At 37.2% G+C, this 19,463-nt stretch overlaps 2 protein-coding genes across 4 annotated transcripts in view; both read right to left on the bottom strand.

Moving 5' to 3' along the window:
* Nucleotides 1-1,127: 1,127 nt before the first annotated feature.
* ccl36.1 (chemokine (C-C motif) ligand 36, duplicate 1) lies at nt 1,128-5,731 on the bottom strand. The gene is made up of 3 exons (XM_088629205.1): nt 5,573-5,731; nt 3,998-4,109; nt 1,128-2,182 (listed from the first exon to the last, which is right to left on the bottom strand). The coding sequence occupies exons 1-3, from the start codon at nt 5,640-5,642 to the stop codon at nt 2,086-2,088; spliced, it is 279 nt and encodes a 92-aa protein (XP_088485331.1). The 5' UTR covers nt 5,643-5,731; the 3' UTR covers nt 1,128-2,085.
* Nucleotides 5,732-9,379: 3,648 nt separating this feature from the next.
* The window catches only part of tbc1d14 (TBC1 domain family, member 14), a 67,029-nt gene continuing 56,945 nt past the window's right edge, over nt 9,380-19,463 (bottom strand). For all 3 annotated transcript variants that reach the window (XM_088629190.1, XM_088629181.1, XM_088629171.1), the window contains 3 exons: nt 16,587-16,696; nt 13,961-14,219; nt 9,380-13,050 (listed from right to left, as the gene is read on the bottom strand). In XM_088629190.1, the coding sequence (XP_088485316.1) occupies nt 12,985-13,050; nt 13,961-14,219; nt 16,587-16,696 (435 nt within the window). In that variant the 3' untranslated portion in view covers nt 9,380-12,984. The remainder of the gene's footprint in view (nt 13,051-13,960; nt 14,220-16,586; nt 16,697-19,463) is intronic.

Raw genomic sequence — 19,463 nt, 5'->3', positions numbered from 1 at the left:
AAGTCATGAAAATATATTAATAGACCCATGTTATGAACAGTACGGTAGTTAAACATTGCAGCCTCTCAACGCCGGGGCCCTGGGTTCAGTTCAAGACTTTGGATGCTATCTGCACGTAGGTTTCCTCTGGGTGGTTGGGATTCCCAGAGTCCTAGAACAAAGTGGTAGGTTAATTAGCTTCTGGGAAATCTGGCTCTATGTGTGTCAGAGTTTGTTTGTGTGTCCTGTAATGGACTGGCTGGCTTCCTATCCAGAGTGTATCCTGCCTTGTTCCCATTGCTGGCTGGAATAGGCTCTGGCTCCACTGCCACCCTGAATTGGAAGAAGAGATTAGAAAATGGATGGATATGCACGTTATTCGGTCATGTTATTTTCATTTATTCCTTATTTGCAAGTAATTGAAATAGAAATAGATACTTGGGAACAAGTATTGTTTGAGGCTTGTTCAACATCTAATACATCTACCAATGCTCCAATCATTTCTAAAAACGTATTTTAATATCCTGGAAATGTAGACATTAACATCAATGCTGAACGCTACTTAACCCCTTGTGTGTGTCTGTTCAAACGGGTGGGCGAAACATAATAAACACAGGTACAGTATCTTCATTTTGTCTAGGGAAATATAAATTTCTGATTTTCTAAATGTTTGCTCAGTGCGGTGTCAGTGTAAGAGGTCCACAAAATTTCTCCTCACTGCTTAAGTACACCTAGTATTTAAGAAGTGCATGGTAGTATTTTAAAGAGCTCCAGAAAGGTCAGAACAATTCAGACTGCTGTCTGTTGCAAGTATTGATTTTCCCAAATAATCAAGCATAAGTTAACTGTTTTAAAACTTAAGCAGCTGAACTACCTTAGAAAGATTCAGCAGAGCAGCAATTTGGTTATCCATCATTCTCAACAGTGACTTTGGCCACAGAGCTGCCAACAGAAAAGCAGCGATGACCAGCTGAGATGGTTTCATGTTTTCCAGCAGAGATAGAGTCATTGTTTTTTTAAAAAAAACTGTCACCACAAGCATATCCAGTCATTTTAGAGGTAAAAGAAAAATTGCTAATGAGGAAAGCAATAAGCATTGACAATTTAAATTATAAGTCAGGCTCCATTCAGAAACAGTAAAAAGTGTGCTCTGGACAATTTTCTTTAATTTTTAAAATTATACATTGTCACAGTTCCTTTTTTCATATTGATTATGACACTACAGAGACAAATGCATTGACATACAGTATTATCAAAACATTTTTAAGAGGTTATTGGTATATTTTCCATACAAGCTTGCTACAGCAAGTGCCAAGTGCCATCTGAGTCAGACAGATTAAAAGGATAAAATAAAGTGCTTTCTTAAAAGCTTGAATTTTTATGGCAATGTTCAAATGATTACACAAATTAAAAATATAACCTGACCATGTTATTTGAGTAGCATATAAGAGAACATGCTACAGACTAATAGTGACACACTGCATCACTTACACCACTGTGTGCTTCACATAATGTACATATCAAGAGGGTCAAGAGTTAACCAGAGGGACAACTAGAAAATATGTATTTGCTAAGAGTAGAAGACAACTACTCTTACAGTACATATGAATAGGAAACATAAAGGAGTATATTAGTTTTAACAACAAAATCAGTAGGTTTCAAGCACAGAAAGTATAGTATTTGTATGTTACATGGATTGTTTGAACAAAGCATTCTTTCTTTGCCAACATTTTGTTTCATGAACCAATGTTCTCCTCACAGAAGTCTGTATTTATCATTTCCACCTAACTAGAAATGCTTCAGTCCCTGAGCTAAGTATACTGCGTAAATATATACATATAAATGTTTAAGGCTAATGGAATGCCATTATATTTTTCAGAGAAATAAGGCTAAAAGGCCTGGCTTCTAAATATGTGCAGTATAAAAAAAATGATAGAGAAAATACTTTTTAAAATTATGCTAAATCTAAATTTCTAGCAGGAACAGATGCATGATGCATGAGGAACATGATGAAATATGTAACACCGTGTCAGCATTTCCATCAAAAGGAAGAAACAAAGGATGACAATGAAGAGATCTTACATCTCCCAACACTTTCATCAAACATTACTTAAGAAGTTTTTCATCCAAATAACTGATAACTTCTTTCACCCAGTCAATTCTGGGATCGGCACAGATCCGATATCCTTTCATCGAGGTAAAGCTGAAAAATAAAAATTCAAAGGAATTTGACAGAATTCAGAAACCTAAAGAATTGTACAGGTTTTCCACATCTTTTCTATTTCACAATTAGAGAAAGATAGGGGTTGTCATTGTATTACATTGCCATAAAGTTAAAAAGCAACTCCATATAAACTCAAAAATCTAATTCATTTTGGGATGAACACTTCTATTCATGAAGCAAGGGAATTGTGAAGAACAATTTGTGTAAAACCTATCCTTATATATTTATATACAGAGCCTTGCAAAAGTATTCATACCCTTGCACAATTATCATATTTTGTTGCTTTAAAGCTTTCCGATAAAGCTTTTCAGTCAAAAACAAAAAATATGAAAGACAAAATGACTTGTTTTCGTTATGAAATTATTGTAACCTTTTGTTGTGGAATCCTAACTTAATTTAAATGCAAATTATTTTAATGAGCCACGCAATCAATTGAGTGGTAAGGGGTGCCACCATGTAGTCTGTGACAACATTGAAAAATGTTGCACCAGTCAACAATATCCACAAAGCTGGACTGTATAACAGTGTGGAAATCCCATCTCACCTCCCTCACAGAATTTATAATAAAGCACCTGAGTGATCCTGCAAAAATATGGCAAAATGTGTCGTGATAATGAGGCCAAATTGAACATTTTTGTTCTAGATGCCAAGTGTGATGTTTGGCACAGACCCAAGACAGCACATATCCCAGTCAACACCATCCCTATGGTCAAGTTTGGTGGTAGAACCATCAGGCTATAAATATGCTTGTCCTCAGCAGAGATTGGAAAGCTTGTTGAGATTGAAAAAATAATCAGTTTGCGAAAAATATCAAATGGGGACAAAAATTCAGGACAATGATCCAAAGGTTTAGTCCAGAGCTACACTGGAGTGGTTTAAGAATAAGGAAGTGTTCTTGAATGGCCCAGTCAAAGTCCTGACATGAATTATATTGAGAATCTGTGTGAAGACCTGAAACCTGCGGTTTGTAAAAGTGGTCCAAAAAGATTTGCAGCTGTAATTGCTGTTAAATGTGCCACCCAATATTCAACAGTTCTGTTTTTCTCTGTAGTTTTTGTTGACATTTTCTATATCACAAAAAGCATCCCATTTTTAATAAAATCTTAAGTTTAAAAAAGTATTCTGATTTTGAAAGGGTCTAAATACTTATGAAAGGCTCAGGTATACATGATGAAAATATGGGAATTAAAGCCTTTCCACATTTCTTTTTAGACTAGAAACTAGGCGGTTTAAAGACTCAGACTTTTCTGAGTCATTGCTAATAACTTTTGGTTCTAATACTCATTGGCTGCAATTTTAATGCCTCTCAGTATATAATTAATCTTCAAACCTGATCAAATAAGAATGCAAAAATTCTGTCTGCTAGGACACTATATATTTCCATTGCTCTTCATGATAACCCAATCAGGTTTCATAAGATGGTATCTGCATGCCAAAACAAACAAAATATCATAATATTTGAGGTCATTGTTTGAAAATTAGAATTACACTTAATACATCACATTTTCTTATATATATGGATGTAGGTGATCAAAATAACTGCGAAAAATAACACACATGAAAATCTTTCCAACATGTTTATGTTGCATGGATAACTTACCTAGAAGTTTTAGATTGTGTCAACAAACCTGCTTTTATGCTGTATACTGAGAAGCACAGAAAACAACTGCATCCAATAGAATTTGGTGCGTTTTTAATTTATAAAATGCTTTTCAATTTATAAAGTTCCCCCACTTTGTTTCAGCATTAATTTAATTAAATGATTAATTAAATGAAATCTTAATCAATACTTACATCACACCCTTTTTGGAGCAATCTTTTCGAGTGAGCTCATAGTTCACTACGAGGCGTTTAAAAATCCGTTTTGGATAGTAATTGAAACAACACTCCGATGGCAAATTGGAATCTAAAGAAAGGACAAATATGCCTGTTTAAAAGTGTGAATTGTATGCTGATGTTCATAATTAAATCTCCATTTTAAAAAAATCACCAGTGAATTCAAATACCATAATGGTTTTCTATCCATTATTAAACTGGGCCTGCTAAGAGTGTGTGCATGTTTGCGTCTGTGTGTGCCCTGCGATGGACTGGCATCCTGCCCAGGGTGTGCACTGCCTTGTGCCAGTTGCTTTGTTGCTTGCTGGGATAGGCTCCAGCTCATCGGCCACCCTGTATTGGATAAAGCTGTTAGAAAACAGATGGATAGGATGAGCAAATTACACGACAAGAGCTTTCTAAAAGAAGTATATGTTTCAGTGCTGAAAAGGTACATTTCAATAATGCTGATAGGTTAATGTCTGGGAATATTTATGCATGTGAAGAAATGTTGCGATTTAAATTAGAGGCTCTTTACAGTATTGGCACTTTCATAAACAGGTCTGAAAGTACTTCATAATTATATTGTTTTACTGCATCTGTTTCACTTTGAATGCCTAGAAATAGTGAAATGAAAATTATTTTAAGCTACTTTTTAAACTCGGCAGTGGAGATTCCAGAGTGTTCTTCATTAAATTTGTTTTTAAAAGTAATAATTCTCATAATAAACTGGGCTCATGTTGTTCTTACCTATTCTTAGTTTAAAAATCACAATACAAAATATTACCATGGAAAAGAAAATTGGGGGTTTATTTATTTTCCCCCATCAAATACTTTTGGGGTTCTAGGAACAATTTGAAGGCAACGGGGAACAGAATTTATGTCTTTACTCAAGACATAATTCTCTTCCATAAAGCTCAGAGTCTTCAAGGCTCAAGTTCCTCCCAGCCCCATTATTTATGCTGTTTTTACAAGAGCAAGAATGCATACCTACAGTAATCCAATTTTTAGTAATTTGTTGTTACTACACTGAATAAAATGAATGTCTGATATTAAAAGCATTCATGCATCAAAACACTTTCATGACAACATGAACTCCAACCTGCCTAATATGAGCATGACACCAAATGTGTCCTGAATGTATTGGACGATGCCCCACAGGCTGCCAAGTTAATTTAGAACCTGGTTAGGCATCCTGTATATGGTGACAATGAAGTGTATGACAATTGGCAATCACAATAATGCGGCTTGGCAATCGAGGGCTTAACCTTGTTGATTTTCAGCAGAGGAAAACCTAAATCTAGCAAAAAAGCCAACTGGAATATTGTGTATGGGTTTACAAATGGTTTGTGACAAGCCAATATGTTGCCGATCTCTCATTGAAAACATCCAGGCGTGAAACATCCCTTCACATCACGATGTCTAACCTACCCTGCTTTACCAGCGGTGACAGCCAACATCTTGCCTATCTCCTGTGCAGGGACCGGTTCTGCCTTTCCTCAGAATTAAAGAAGAAGGGCAATAACAGACACAAAAGCAAAGACAGTCACTTACTTTGGCTCAGAGCAGGGGCACAAAGGGCTGCCAACAGGAGAGCAGCGAGGACCAGCTGGGACGGCTTCATGGTTTTCACAGCAGGGCTGGAGGTGAACCCAGGGGTGTCTCCAGAAGAGTGTCTGTGGGGACTTCTGAGCAGAGACCAGTCCTTTCCTCTTATAAGGGAGCTGGTGGGTGGGGTGGGGGCTGGAGGTGAAGGCGGTGTATGTTGGGGAGGGGGAGTGTTGAAAAACCAAATGTTTCCATTTCATTAGGTTACAGAAGGGCTGTCACTGTTTGGTGAAAGATGCAGAGAGCTACTCGTTTGGTTAATAACGCAGGCTGTAGGTCTTCAGCAGGAAGCAAGAAGTGAAACTGCTGCAAATGTACTCTTTACTGGACCTTAAAATATACTTGGTGACTGAACACGAAGGCCCAGGCACATTTAACAAACTGTGGTTAACACCCCATCCTCCATGGCGGTGTAGCAGTATTTCTTAGAACTAAAGCAGAACATTGCCCAGTTGGTGCTAATACTCCCAGAGAGGGCTGGTGTGTTAAGAGAAAGGTATTTCTTTTTGAGGTCAAAGTTAACTGGACACAACAACTTACATAGTGATAGATTTCTTTATAAATGCTTTGGCAAAGAATCCTCTAATTCTTGTGAAGTTCTAAAGGCCCATTTGAGTGTGAGAGCACTGTCCAGTCAGGATTATACTTCAATTAACCTATGTGCAGCAAAGCTAAATACTTCAACTCATACCACAAGCAGTCAGTAAACACAACACCCGTTTTCATACTTGTGGTTTAAGTCATGGAACAAACCCACACAAATACGGGGAGAACATACAAACTTCACACAGCTGGCGCCAGGGCCCCAAGGGCTAACCACTGCGCCACTGTGCCTCCGTGACCTACAATTTAAACGATCAATTCTAATTTAAGGCTTTAAGAGCTCCTTCCCATACACTGCAAAATAATTTGGTCTGCTTTTGACAGGTTACTGCTGCTAACATGGAGTTAACATAATTAGAAACCGTGGTATAATTCAATGCCTTAGTAGAAACACAACTTCTGACCAATGGAATCCAAGATATGCTAATTTACTGCAGATGACTGAAGTACAGTGAAATGTATTATTCAAAGCAGAGCACACAATCATCTCCATTATAAACAATGCTGAATGCATTTAATCAAACTAGTGCTTAAGCCACACTGGAAAAGTGTATGCAAAAATGTTGGAGCAGAGCACCTCTGCTTTTCACTGTGTACATGGACCAAATTTCCACGGAGGCAAACCCAGAACCAGAAGCCTTGAATGAGATGCTGTTTGCTGATGACCAAAGCCTTGTAAATGAAGACGAGGAGAAGGCTGATAATGACCAGCCCAAATACAATTTGTGAAGAGTACGATATGAAGATCAGTGCAAGCCAGAGTGAATCAAAGATGAGCAGAATACCCACTGGCCTCAACATCAACGGCACACATTTAACAAGTGTCCAAATTCAAATGTAAACGAGAATGTAAACTCGCCACCTGTCAAATGAGATGTGCGAGACGAGCTGCCAACAAACATAAGAAATGAAAGAATTAAGAGAAATGGTGGGAGCTACACAAGTCCACCACTACATGCAACAGCAGACTAGATGGTATAGTCCTCTTGCTTGCATGGCCACTAACCAACTGGCATACAGAGCATATAACAGTAGGACATCAGGGAACAAGGCAAGAGGTCGACGAAGAAAAAGCTGGATTGTGTGAGGAAGAATCCAGTAAGAATCTAGCCACCCGAAGAAGGCTCTACAGCCGAAACGTTGTATTTCTTTTCTTCTCTTTTCAGCATGGAATAAATCTTTACTTGTTCCTAAATTAATTTAGTTGCCTTAACAAGTCACTAGTTGATAGTGTGCAATGATAGTGGTTCACATGATTACATAATACACCTGTTTTTTGTAATGTCACTCAGTCAGGTAGACAGGTATTTCAAGCAAAGAGTCAACCATTAAGACCAAGCAATTTCCAAACAACTTTGGTAAAGAGCTGCTTAAAGGCACAGGCCGGTACACGGAGATTTTAAAGACACTCGTCATCTCTTTGAGCACGGTGACGTCGATCATTTTTCCCCAATACTTATACTTACGTCAAATGGGGGAACTTAACAAAATAAATGACATGGTTTTAACACATGCATGCAAAATAACAGCCAGAAACAAAAGCCACAACTCTATACTTTTGCCTAATGTTAATCCTTGATCTAAAATACAAGTTTTATCAATACACAAAAAATGAAAATTTCACTACACTCCCAATTCTTACACTTTTCACTGTATATGTGTCTTATTAGTAAGAAAGTATATAACCTTTGAGTGGCCCCAATTTGAACCCTTCTGAGAACTGGTAGAAGGCTAGAAATCTGTTCAAATTTGATTCCCAAACTGGAGAGACCTGGAGCAAATATGCTAATAAAAATGGACAAAAGGCCTTTGCTTAATTTCTGAGTTCACAGGTATGAATTCTTACAGAATTGACAGAATTCAGTATTTTCTTTAGTTCTTGTTGACATTTACTGTAATTCATCTTGCCCTTAGAAGTATTTAGTCCCAGCATCCAAGTTTTGAATAAAATATTTTAGAAAAGGGGTATGCATCATATTTTTTAAAATGCCACAAAATAGAACACTCTAGGGTCTGAATACTTTTGCAAGGTTCTGTATATGAAAGGTCAAGGGAGGTTAGTAGTTCTGGTTTCATTTACTTTTTCCTACCACCTTACCTGATTTTTTTGCACTAGGAACCAACACAAATTATCAATCCGTAGTACTTGGAATACAAAGGCAAAAAAGCCTAACACTGCTGTTACAGTGAGATTAGGATGAGGATGATGATGTGAAGAGTAAGAAAGGATACTAACAACAAGCACTCACTCACAGGTGGCTTCAAATGACCAGCAAGTGTTAATTTAATAAAAATATCTCACAGATACAATAATGATCAAATGGAAGGTTGAGCAACTAATTTACTTCAGTGGAATATCTGAGACAAGCATGCAAATAGGGTGTCGGGTTATGTTGTGGTTTTTCTTCTAGTTATTAAAAATAGGCTGGTAAAATTTCCCTGTTATTTCACTTATTTACCATGATACCATTATATCATCACAATCTTAATAATTTAGTGACATTTTAAACCCACATTAACAGTTCAACAAAGGATAAATAGTATTAGAAAACTATGTACTTTATATTTTGTATTACCACTTCTGCCTTTTAACATGATACCTGTGTATGACTTCGTCAGGAATTGGAAAACTAAGCCCTGGTAGTCCACCAACATCCACCTTGGATTCAAATGAGCTTTTAACCATATTCAGATAAATAAAAACAGAATTCAAATTTTTCACAAACTGTGCAATCAAATATTGCCCAGGGTCAACAACCCTCTTCCTTTTAAAGCACAAAATGGATTTATGAATTTTAATGTTTTAATATATGAATATTCAAGGAATGAAATATCCCTAATAAACCCCATAAAGCTGTTTTTTAACTTCAGTTGTGTGAATTCATATGTAGCTTCATGCTTAAACACCTAAACAAGCAGGTAGCTCTAATCTTAAAATAGCATATCCCTTTTGTAACATTCACATAACATAGCCTTAAAAAGGATATTACTCATGTGTTACGGGTATAACAACTCATCTGTAAAGTTACCACACAGTAACAAAAATTGCCATGTTTTTCAGTTCATGTTCATGCTCTTACATTAGTCCATCACCTCCTTCTGAAAATCTAAGAAGACACAAAAACTCAAAAAGCAGAAACTACAGTCATATACAGTAAATGAACCCAATGGTTTATTTACAGGGCTTTATTTAATAAAACAATATATACACTTCAAGTGAAAGACAGTTCCAGTTTCTTTTCCAGTTCTCCAAAATGAACTAAATGTAGGTCCCTTGGATATTTGGTATATTTATACATTAAAATGAAGGAAAGAACATTTAAAATGTTTTTAAAACATGGTTTCTCTGATGGAATTGCATTATCCAGCACAGCCATACAGACCATCTTTTAGAATTTGTATATTAACACACAGAAAAGAAATAATATAAAATTAACATTTTCCATCACTCATGATTTAAGTGGAAAAAAAAAAACTTAACTTTTTGCAGTCTTCTAAAAAACAGACAAAAAATTTCAATGTGCACACAAAGGAATGTTTTATCTTGGTTGGAAACAAACTACAGTATATCCTGAACTTTATCAGTGAAGACAGAAGGAGTAACAGGCTGTTGGTTTTCTATATTAGTGTAGAAGAATAATTATGAGCATGGACATTTTAACTGAATAAAACATTCACACATATCCAACTGACGTGACATTATAAATACCAGAAGTCTTAAGACTGCAAATTCTATGAAAAATGTTGAAATGCTTACACTTCAAGGCAACTTACAGAATTCTGCACTGTTCAACCTGGAATATAGGTGCACACATTCAATTCTCAATTAACTCTTAGCTGTGTACAGGGCATTACATTTACATATTTGTAACTGAAATAACAGCACTCAAACTTAGGGCCCTTAATTTCGTAATGAAATGACAAAGATTTCAATTATTGGCGCTTTCATGATGTCCACACAAGCAGAGAAAGCTCACTCAAGCCTGCATGAGAAATCTGTGTTCATCACAAATTTCCCAGACTTGTGGATTACTTAAAGTAACCAACCAACACCTGTGAGAGATGAAGAAGACATAAAAGACTGTAAAAACCTACACAAAGCTCATTATTGCAATATATTTTTCTGAATCACAGAAGTACTAAGGAGTGTATATTACACACACTGAGTATCCAGTGTAAGGAAAAACCACACGTGTGGGGAAAAGAGTGGGAACTACACCACAGTGTGCAGGAAAGCACACCTCTGTGAATAGACCGAGTCAGTTTCCAGAATTTAAAAAACAGAAGTACGCCATGGAAAGCAAAAGGTAGTTTTTTCATTCTGAATCCAACATGGAATAAACATGTTTGGACAGCTGTTAAAAGGGACCTTCTCTTTAACACAATGCAACAGGAAAGTGTTATTTTTTTTCCGCGAAAAGCAGCATGATATTAAGTTTGAAAAGCTTCCGAAAATGTCTGCACAAAGGTTACTTCCTCCTCGCACTTGAAGATGACGGCTGTGTGGCACACCAGTACGCGCAGCTCTTCCATTTGCAAGTGTTGTTTGTAAAGTGCACAATAAAGGGACGATGGAAATTCAGCCAACTGAGGGACGGCACACAAATAAGTCACTTTAAAAACTACATTTGGGAATGCCAGACCATTCGCAAACAAGACGAGAATCGCACTTGATGATAACCAACATGGGTCAAAAGCTTTTGAAGTAAAATGCAGGGCAACACACTGAAAAATACAGACAGGAAGAGGAAAAATTAACTCTGGTCACCAAAAAGCCACCACGACATTTCATATAGGAAAGGCACCTTCACCACAGAAATACAAGTCTGTGGGCCTAGTGTTAAATGCCAGTACATTACTGAATATAAATACACCTACCTCTCCTGTACCGATATATTTCTAGGTTACATCTCAAATGATTCGTTGATTAAATTGTGTTCTTCTACTGAGCATACCATCTAAAGTTCTACCAAATTCAGGATGTAATTATTATATTAACCAGACTACCATGTATGGCTTAAAAACTTTAAGAAAAACATTATGACAGTGTGATGTAGTTGAAATATTTCCATTTGGCTCAGGCAACCTGCACATACAGTGTTCCCTGAAACCAATCCTCTATCAATGGGGTTAAATCTGAATTCTGTTGTACTGATATATAGTTCAGTATAAGGATGCAAATGTTCCAATTTTTCGGAATGAAATTTAAATATTCATATATGGAAAGCACAGCCTTTAGTAGAAGGAACAATTCTACATCGTATGTCTCAGAGCCATAGTCTTATAGTTCAAAATCTTAAAGAAAGGTGTCGGGTTTTGTTTATACCTGATCAGACATTAAGTTGGGTTTGAAATAAAACAATTCCTGTAAACAGCAACTAAGCATTCATATGTGGTCTATCGAGTCCTAAGAAACACACTAATTGAAGGTTCACTTCTGAAAATTTGCAACAGAGGAAAAACGCTACTTGTTCTTGTTTACTTTGGATTCTGACTTGATTAGTCCATAACGAAACAGAAAACATTGTGTACACTGAATAGATAAGAATAACACTGAGCGGAAAAGCCACAAATATGTGCCCCAAGATTCAAAACACGAATGAAAGATGAGTTATAATAAGGCATTAATCACAATTCTCATAAAACAACTGCACCTCACCTCTTTTCTATTGCACATCAAAATCAGATCAGTAGCAAAAAAAGACATTTGGTGAAGCAGACTCAGTCGACAGGTTTCAAAGTTTCTGACTGCACCCTTATGTACAAAAAGAATGTCAGTAAATTTAAAGCAACATTCAACATTAACACAGATCATACTATACATAGAAAATTGTACATTTTTTCAGAAGCTAATAACTGCCACACTGAAAAGTACCTCAGCACATAAATAATGAGTTAATCAAACACATTCAGACGTATAAAAGCAACAATGAATTACAGCATGTAAAGTTGAAAAGAAATATGGAAATAACATTTAGAATGAAAAACGTCACATGAAAAGTTAACCGTGCAAAAAAGAGGCAGCACACATGCTTTACAGAAGCACTTACTCTAAATTAGTTTTTACATTGCTTATTCTCTACGTACCACTTTGGGTTTAAAACTTCATCCGCAATTTCAAGCACTTCAAGCTCTGAGTCTGAAAAGGAACTTGAATCACACGGCAAAAAAACTTGATTTTCTTTTTCCTCAGTGTTTCTTACAACACCCAGACAAAAACTGAATTGTCACCACTTATTCCAGTAATTGGACTGCCAACTACAGTACCTTGAGCAACGTGAACAAATGTACAAACACCTAAATGCCTTGCTAATTTAAACTCTTACCTCTCACCTGTTTGTAACCATTCCCTTGGCCCTTCAATGAATAATGTATGCCGACAAAATCAAATGTAACAAACATTTCAAACCACAGTCAACAGACAACAAAAAAGGAAAAATGCCCAAAGGAAAGGAAGTTCATTTTGGAATTCGCATCATTTTCAGTATAAAACTTGATTAAAAGATGGAAGGTTTACATTCTGACATTTCTTAAACACCTGTACTCCAGATGTTGTAACTGGACAAGGTAAAGAAGGTTTAAGGCTTAAGTTCTTGGTAAAATATACACAGGTTAAGGCCAAGTCCAGTGTGAAGACTACATAATAAGTTCTCCAGATGAGATTCTTTAAGCTTTACAATACATTAGGATCCAGTGTCAGAGCCTTCTCTACGTTTCAGCAAGTTGTTCCTCATTTTAATGTCTTTTTTTGAACCTCAGCGCTTTAATACAGGACTTCCTCGCTCCTGCTCACGGTAGTCCTTCTGCAACGCCTGAAGTACCTGAAACAAAATAATGAAAACGAATGAAGTCTGACACATACTGTGGATATGCAGTGCTAAGCCATTAATCTTTCTGAATGATGTCCTTACAGTGGCGTACTCCTTCTCACAACTGGACTAAAATCCCAGAATGGGTGTGAGGCGAAAACAAAAACAGCCAATCTATGGTTTACAATAACAGATTTGTTCTGTTCAATTCTGGACTGCAATAAACCGTGAGATTAAAGGGCCTCGTCAATATACTGTACAAGCATGCAACTGCAAATCGGCCAATAATAATGAAATACAAAATGACAGAGTGAGAGGTTTTCGAAAGAATACTGAGAGGTATTTGATGCAAAGGCAAATAGCGAAGCCAAATTAAGATTTTAACAGGCCACTAAACGCTGCAGGAAAAAAAAATCATTTTCAGCCTTAACAGATCCTTGTACACAGAAAGCAAGAGTAAGAATTTAACAATTGCAATAATCTGTAACCTGTTTTACAATGGTTAATACATATTTAATGTTTATTTCTATATTTACTATTTTTATTCAACATACAGTATAACAAAATTATAAGATTCTGAGATACAATGACATTTTTAGACGGCATTACTTTAGGTGTTCAAAAGGCAAGTTTGTTTGTTTTTGAAAGTGTGAAACTGCATTTTTGTTCTAGCACCTAGAGCCAAAGAAGAACCCTGAATTAATCCCTTTCTCTATCCAATGTCTTTGGAAGACCAAAACTTGATTAATCTCAGGAATGTGAAATAAAAAACTAATTGCACAGTTTCAATATCATAAAAACATATAAGCACTAATTTTCCAAAGCAAGAAAAGGTTAGCAATGGCATGGAATACTTTATTGCTCATTTTAAATCATGTAGGACAGCATGTTCTAACTTTCAAACTCCTTGGTCTATACCTACCTGAGTCCACTTCTTATTCCTGCTTTGCATCTGAATGGAAGCGATGGCTATAAACAGTTCATCTGGTGAGATGTCCTCTGGCAGCTTGGTAAGGAACTGGGCATTGTGGATAAAGTCCATTTTGGTAAGAATGTCCTCGTAAAGCTTCAAGATGCCCAAAGCCGTGCGAAAGAGAAACTCGTCCCCATCACGGCAGAAAACGTCCCAGACACGGCAAGCCAGGTCCAGAGGCAAGGACTTGCTGTACAACGTGAAAATCCTGCATGGACACAAGAGCAGGACCCTTGCCTCAGTATCCCAGTAACGCTTACAAAGACATGATCAAAAGGCACCGCAGTGTTTAACAGACTTCGTTCAGACCATTTTCTTAACACCTCAGACAAACGTTTGCATTTGTAAAAGCTAATTGATGGGCTCAACAGAAAGCTCTGAAAAACATCTTTAGCAGAGATATTACTGCATTTTGTCACACTCTACTCTTAATAGAATATATTGTGATATTAATAGCAGATAAAAAAGAAATTAAACCAATGACAATGTTGACAAGATTGTATATTATTAAACTAATTAACAGACGAAGTGTTATTTATCACATTTAATGAGGCCAAGGGCGATCCTTCACTGTTATAGCAACAGTTGAACTAAAACACTTTCCACTACATTTATTTGACTGAACACTGTGCCATCCCTACTCAACCACTGATACAAATGCAAGAAGATGATCCCTGCAGCCTCCTCACAAATATCCATTTTATCTCACAGGTATTTTGCAATCAGGACTCCAAGCCTGCCCTGAAAAGGTTTCACTATATCCACAGCTTTCAGACAGGGTGCATTATACCGATACCGAGATACCGAGCACTTAACATCAAGTTATGTCCACAATGTCAAAACACAGACTAACATTAATAGTAGCCTTCAGAAAAACTAACAGTCCTAACCCAAAAAGTGTGGATCAGATCCAAATGGAACTACCATAACAATCTTTATACTACATTTGTCTTAAAAATAAGATCACTATATAGCACACTGCTATCCTGCCTGAAAAGCAACAGACATCAGGCCAGACATCTGGTTTCATCATGTTTCACTTCGCCACTCTCAGTCTGTCCTCACTTTTGCCCTTCCTGGTCTAGTTCAATCCTCCATGTGCAGTATTCCCTAAAGACGTCATCCTGAAGTAGTTATACAATCAGCCGAGAAGTAAGACAGCTGACTACTCATATCGACTGTAGAGCTTTCTTCAGGTGTAAACCCCTAACACTGGTGTGAAATGCTGCCAAAGAGCTGTTTTTGTAACTTTTCAACTTTTTTAGAGTGGATTTAATCTCTGCTTGTTCCTTTACACCTCCTGCCTGTTGCAGTTTCCCCACTCGTACCTCTATCTACTACTATTACACAGCACACAACAAATATGTCAAGGAAAGTCCTGTATAAATTTTTAAAAATAAAATATGGTCAACATTCTAAACTATTTGCCAGTAAACAAAATACTTTTTCAAAAACAAATTCGTAAAGGACTTAAATGAAATCGCACTAATTTCTGTGTAAATGAGACCTTAACCATTGGCAAGACTTATCAGAACTTCTAAGTCAATTAAACCTTGCCTATGGACTACACCCAGCTGTTGCTGTGAAGAGAGGATGCTGGTTTTGCTCTGAAGATAAAAAACATGAACCATACCGGCAGGAAGAGGGTGCAGGTTGCTTTTATAAACCTTTTGACCACCACTAAAACCTCAAACATAGCACAAGACCTCTGGTGCACGTCAATACCATCAGTTCCATTTCTTGGCAATGTTAAGTATTTAAAACAAGCTTCTTTTGATGCCACTGTTCTCTTTTACACTCCAAAGTATTAAGCACATACTAAAAAACAGGTTTGGTAAAGTCCGCACCAATGAGTACTATGGCATTAAAAAACAATCTTGAGTACTTGGCAATATCGTGATTATAATAATACAGTATATTTTGCTGGAGGCTTTTTTTTTTCTATTTGGCCTCTTATCTGGTGTGTTATCTAAAAGGTATTCTGCAAATTAGCTTCTTCAAAGGCTGTGCAGAGTAAACAATTCAGTACAGCCTTAGTCCACGGTGTGAATCACAGATGCAGTATTAATCCACTTTGTGCTATCACTTCCTGTTACTTGGCATTTCAGAAGAAAAAAACAAAATGAAATGAAAATTAGAAATGACTATTAGAAAGGAATTTTCACATGATTAGTCAAAACAAGCTGAAGTGATGATCAAAGCAATACGTCTCTGGAGCTTCAAAGTAATTTTCTAGACGATTTAAACAATTCAGTTATATCTCCCATTTTGCTGTCCGTATGTCTGTACAACCAGAACTCCCATCCTCCGTAAATTGAACTAGGTTCCTCTTTAAATCTCAAGTGAATGACAGTCCTTCTGTTCACATACAGTACACGTCACTAATCTAGCTACAGGTCATTAGAAGGGCTTACTGCATGAACAAGCAAAAAATCTTCAATCTTGCAAATGAAGGGGTCAGTTTCCTTTTTAATACACAAGATATTTCTTGTGAATTCTGGAAATTCAACATACTTTCAGAAGCAAAATACTTCCAGAAAAACCTCAGGAATTTGGTGGCACGTGTGATACTTACCAGTCAATTAAATATATATCTGGGGTTAAGTTATTCTGCTTAAAGTGTGCAAACAGCTTTGGTAGATTTTCTTCAAAGAACACTTCAAATGCTGCAAAATAGGTCAACATCTATAAAAGAAAGGAAAGGCAATCATTAGAAAACTCAGACAACTTCGGTATGAGTATCTCATGTGGTCCTTTAAAAGAAATGTCGTGAACCAACAGATGTCTGTGGGATATACAACGTCAATATAAATTGGAGGGAATAAACCACAGCAGCCAATTTCTATATTCAAGTGTTTCTATAAGGTAATGTGTCACAGACTTTTTCAGGGGGGCAAAGCTCACACACACATAAGTTAGCTTCCTGAATTGCTATTCAAGACTGATTCAGCTAACGTTCTCGATTTACAATGTCATTTAATATATCTTACAAAGATACAGATTTTAAACACATTTTCTGTTTCTATTACTACAATTTAAACGAAGAGATAAAAATCAAATAATAAATGTTCAGAGACTGTCCAGTTGTTAAATACATCACTAGAGTGATAAAAAAACTGACAAAATTTGTTGCTGGTTAAAGTCCTTTGTTAAAGATCTAACAAGAGTCAATGATTTGCAGTATTTTTACATTTTTATCAGTAATCGTGGTCAAGAAAGGATTGTTGTTCCCAAAAAGGATGGAAAAGGATATGTAGAATTTGCTTGAGAAAACAAAAAACAGCCAGGCCACTCAAAGCTTCAAGGCAGACATGTCTGGGAATTTAGCTTGAAAAAATAGGTTCATCTTAAGATGAAGAAATCTTACATTTCAGAGGAATCCGTGCTTGTTGCAAATTAATTTTAATTTTATAGGTAGCTATAATATGTATTCACACATTACCAGGTGCTATTTGTATAAAATGGGTGCAGATCTTGGTAGAATATACAATTTATTCTATCGTAAAACATGGTAAGATTATAGTTGTAGTGAAATACAACAATTGGTATTTACATATTATCAATACAAACCCTGTAATAAGTATCTCTTGATTCAAACTTTTTTTTAACTGATAACAGTCTAGTGCAGCGGTTCTCAAACTGTGGTACGCGTACCGGCAGTGGTACGCGGAGTCCCGCCAGGTGGTACGCCAAATGACCCTGGAACTGTCGTGTGCTCTGAAAAAACCGGGACGGGTTTTCATATTTTGTATTTTAATACGTGTCGAATACACAGCCTAAGTACTACGATACAGTGCGCGCTAATACTTCAGTGGACACAAGATATACTCTGTAATTCTAAACCACTCTATAGGAATGCGTTCTACGGACGCAAGTGGCCAATTGTATTTAAAAAAGCTACTGTATCTCCAGCAAATAGGGAGGAAGGAGAATGTGCGTGATTTTGGAACAATGTCAACGTTGTAAACACAGGAATGCATAGAAATACGTGCTACGAACGCTGGTAATCTTGTGAGCACACGAAAGCGTGATAGATAACAGAAAAATATTTAAGAACTGTTCTAAGTTAATTTGAGAAAAATACACAGAGCGTCTCTGTTTCGCTCCCATGCACATGAAATAAAAACTTTAAATAAATACGGAAATAAAAACGGAAACGCGGAAAAATGCAAGCTTGCGGATCGCTAAAGCAGGTAAGCCACGCTATTTTTGAAGAACCTTATTTACCGTTGGCAAAAGAGCTGACACATATTATGTGTGGAGAAAAAGCTGCTAAATATATATATATAGCCAGCAGCCATATCACCCTGCAACTCACAACTGGTAACCCACTGAAGCTAAGCAGGTGTTAGCCTAGTCAGTACCTGGATGGGAGACCTCCTGGGAAAAACTAAGGTTGCTGCTGGAAGAGGTGTTAGTGGGACCAGCAGGGGGCACTCACCCTGCGGTCCATGTGGGTCCTAATGCCCCAGTATAGTGACGGGGACACTATACTGTAAACAGGCGCCGTCCTTCGGATGAGACGTAAAACCGAGGTCCTGACTCTCTGTGGTTATTAAAAATCCCAGGGCATTTCTCGAAAAGAGTGTAACCCCGGCGTCCTGGCCAAATTTCCCATTGGCCCTTTCCAATCATGGCCTCCTAATCATCCCCATCTATGAACTGGCTTCATTACTCTGCTCTCCTCCCCACTGATAGCTGATGTGAGGGTTCTGGCGCACTATGGCTGCCGTCGCACCATCCAGGTGGATGCTGCACATTGGTGGTGGTGGAGGGGAGTCCCCATTACCTGTAAAGCGCTTTGAGTGGAGTGTCCAGAAAAGCGCTATATAAGTGTAAGCAATTATTATAATTATTATTATTATTATTATTAAACAGCTCGACCTGCTGTCCCCCCCTGAAAGACACAGTCATTCATAGAATTATTGAAATGAAGGATGATATAAAAAGTACGCTGATAGAGTGCGTTAAGATGAGCAGATGTTTTTCACTGCAATTAGATGAGTCTGTAGTCGATTTGGCCAATTTCCTCGTTTACGTTAGATACGAGTTTGAGGGCATGTCCCATGAGGACTTTCTGTTCTGTAAGCCGCTACCCACAGGAACTACAGGAGAGCACATATTTCAGCTTCTGAATTAATTTATCGAAGAGAATGGCCTCGACTGGATAAAATGCGTCGGAGTTTGTACAGACGGTGCTAGAGCGACAAGCCGACATAACGATGTAGTTGCACGAATTAGAGAGGTTGCTCCAGAAATTAATGCACGCATTACAACATCCACCGCGAGACCTTTGCCGTCAAGAAAATGCCTGACGATTTAATATCTGTTAGACTCTGTTGCGAATTGTATCAAGGCTCGAAAAATTAATTCACATCTCCTTTGCTCAACTAAACAGGCTCACCCCTCTCACTGAAATGGTGCTTTTTTATTAGTTGTTGTTACTGTTTTT

The sequence above is a fragment of the Lepisosteus platostomus genome, chromosome 1, assembly GCF_059453375.1.
Source record: "Lepisosteus platostomus isolate fLepPlt1 chromosome 1, fLepPlt1.hap1, whole genome shotgun sequence".
NCBI lineage: Eukaryota > Metazoa > Chordata > Actinopteri > Semionotiformes > Lepisosteidae > Lepisosteus > Lepisosteus platostomus.
This window is presented reverse-complemented; position numbering and strand designations above follow the sequence as displayed.

Coding starts and splice junctions, on each gene's coding strand:
- ccl36.1 (XM_088629205.1), bottom strand. CDS start 5,642: ATGAAGCCGTCCCAGCTGGTCCTCGCTGCTCTCCTGTTGGCAGCCCTT. Junction 4,110..5,572: donor TGCCCCTGCTCTGAGCCAAA/GTAAGTGACTGT, acceptor TCCTTTCTTTAG/ATTCCAATTTGCCATCGGAG. Junction 2,183..3,997: donor TGCTCCAAAAAGGGTGTGAT/GTAAGTATTGAT, acceptor TTTATTTTTCAG/CTTTACCTCGATGAAAGGAT.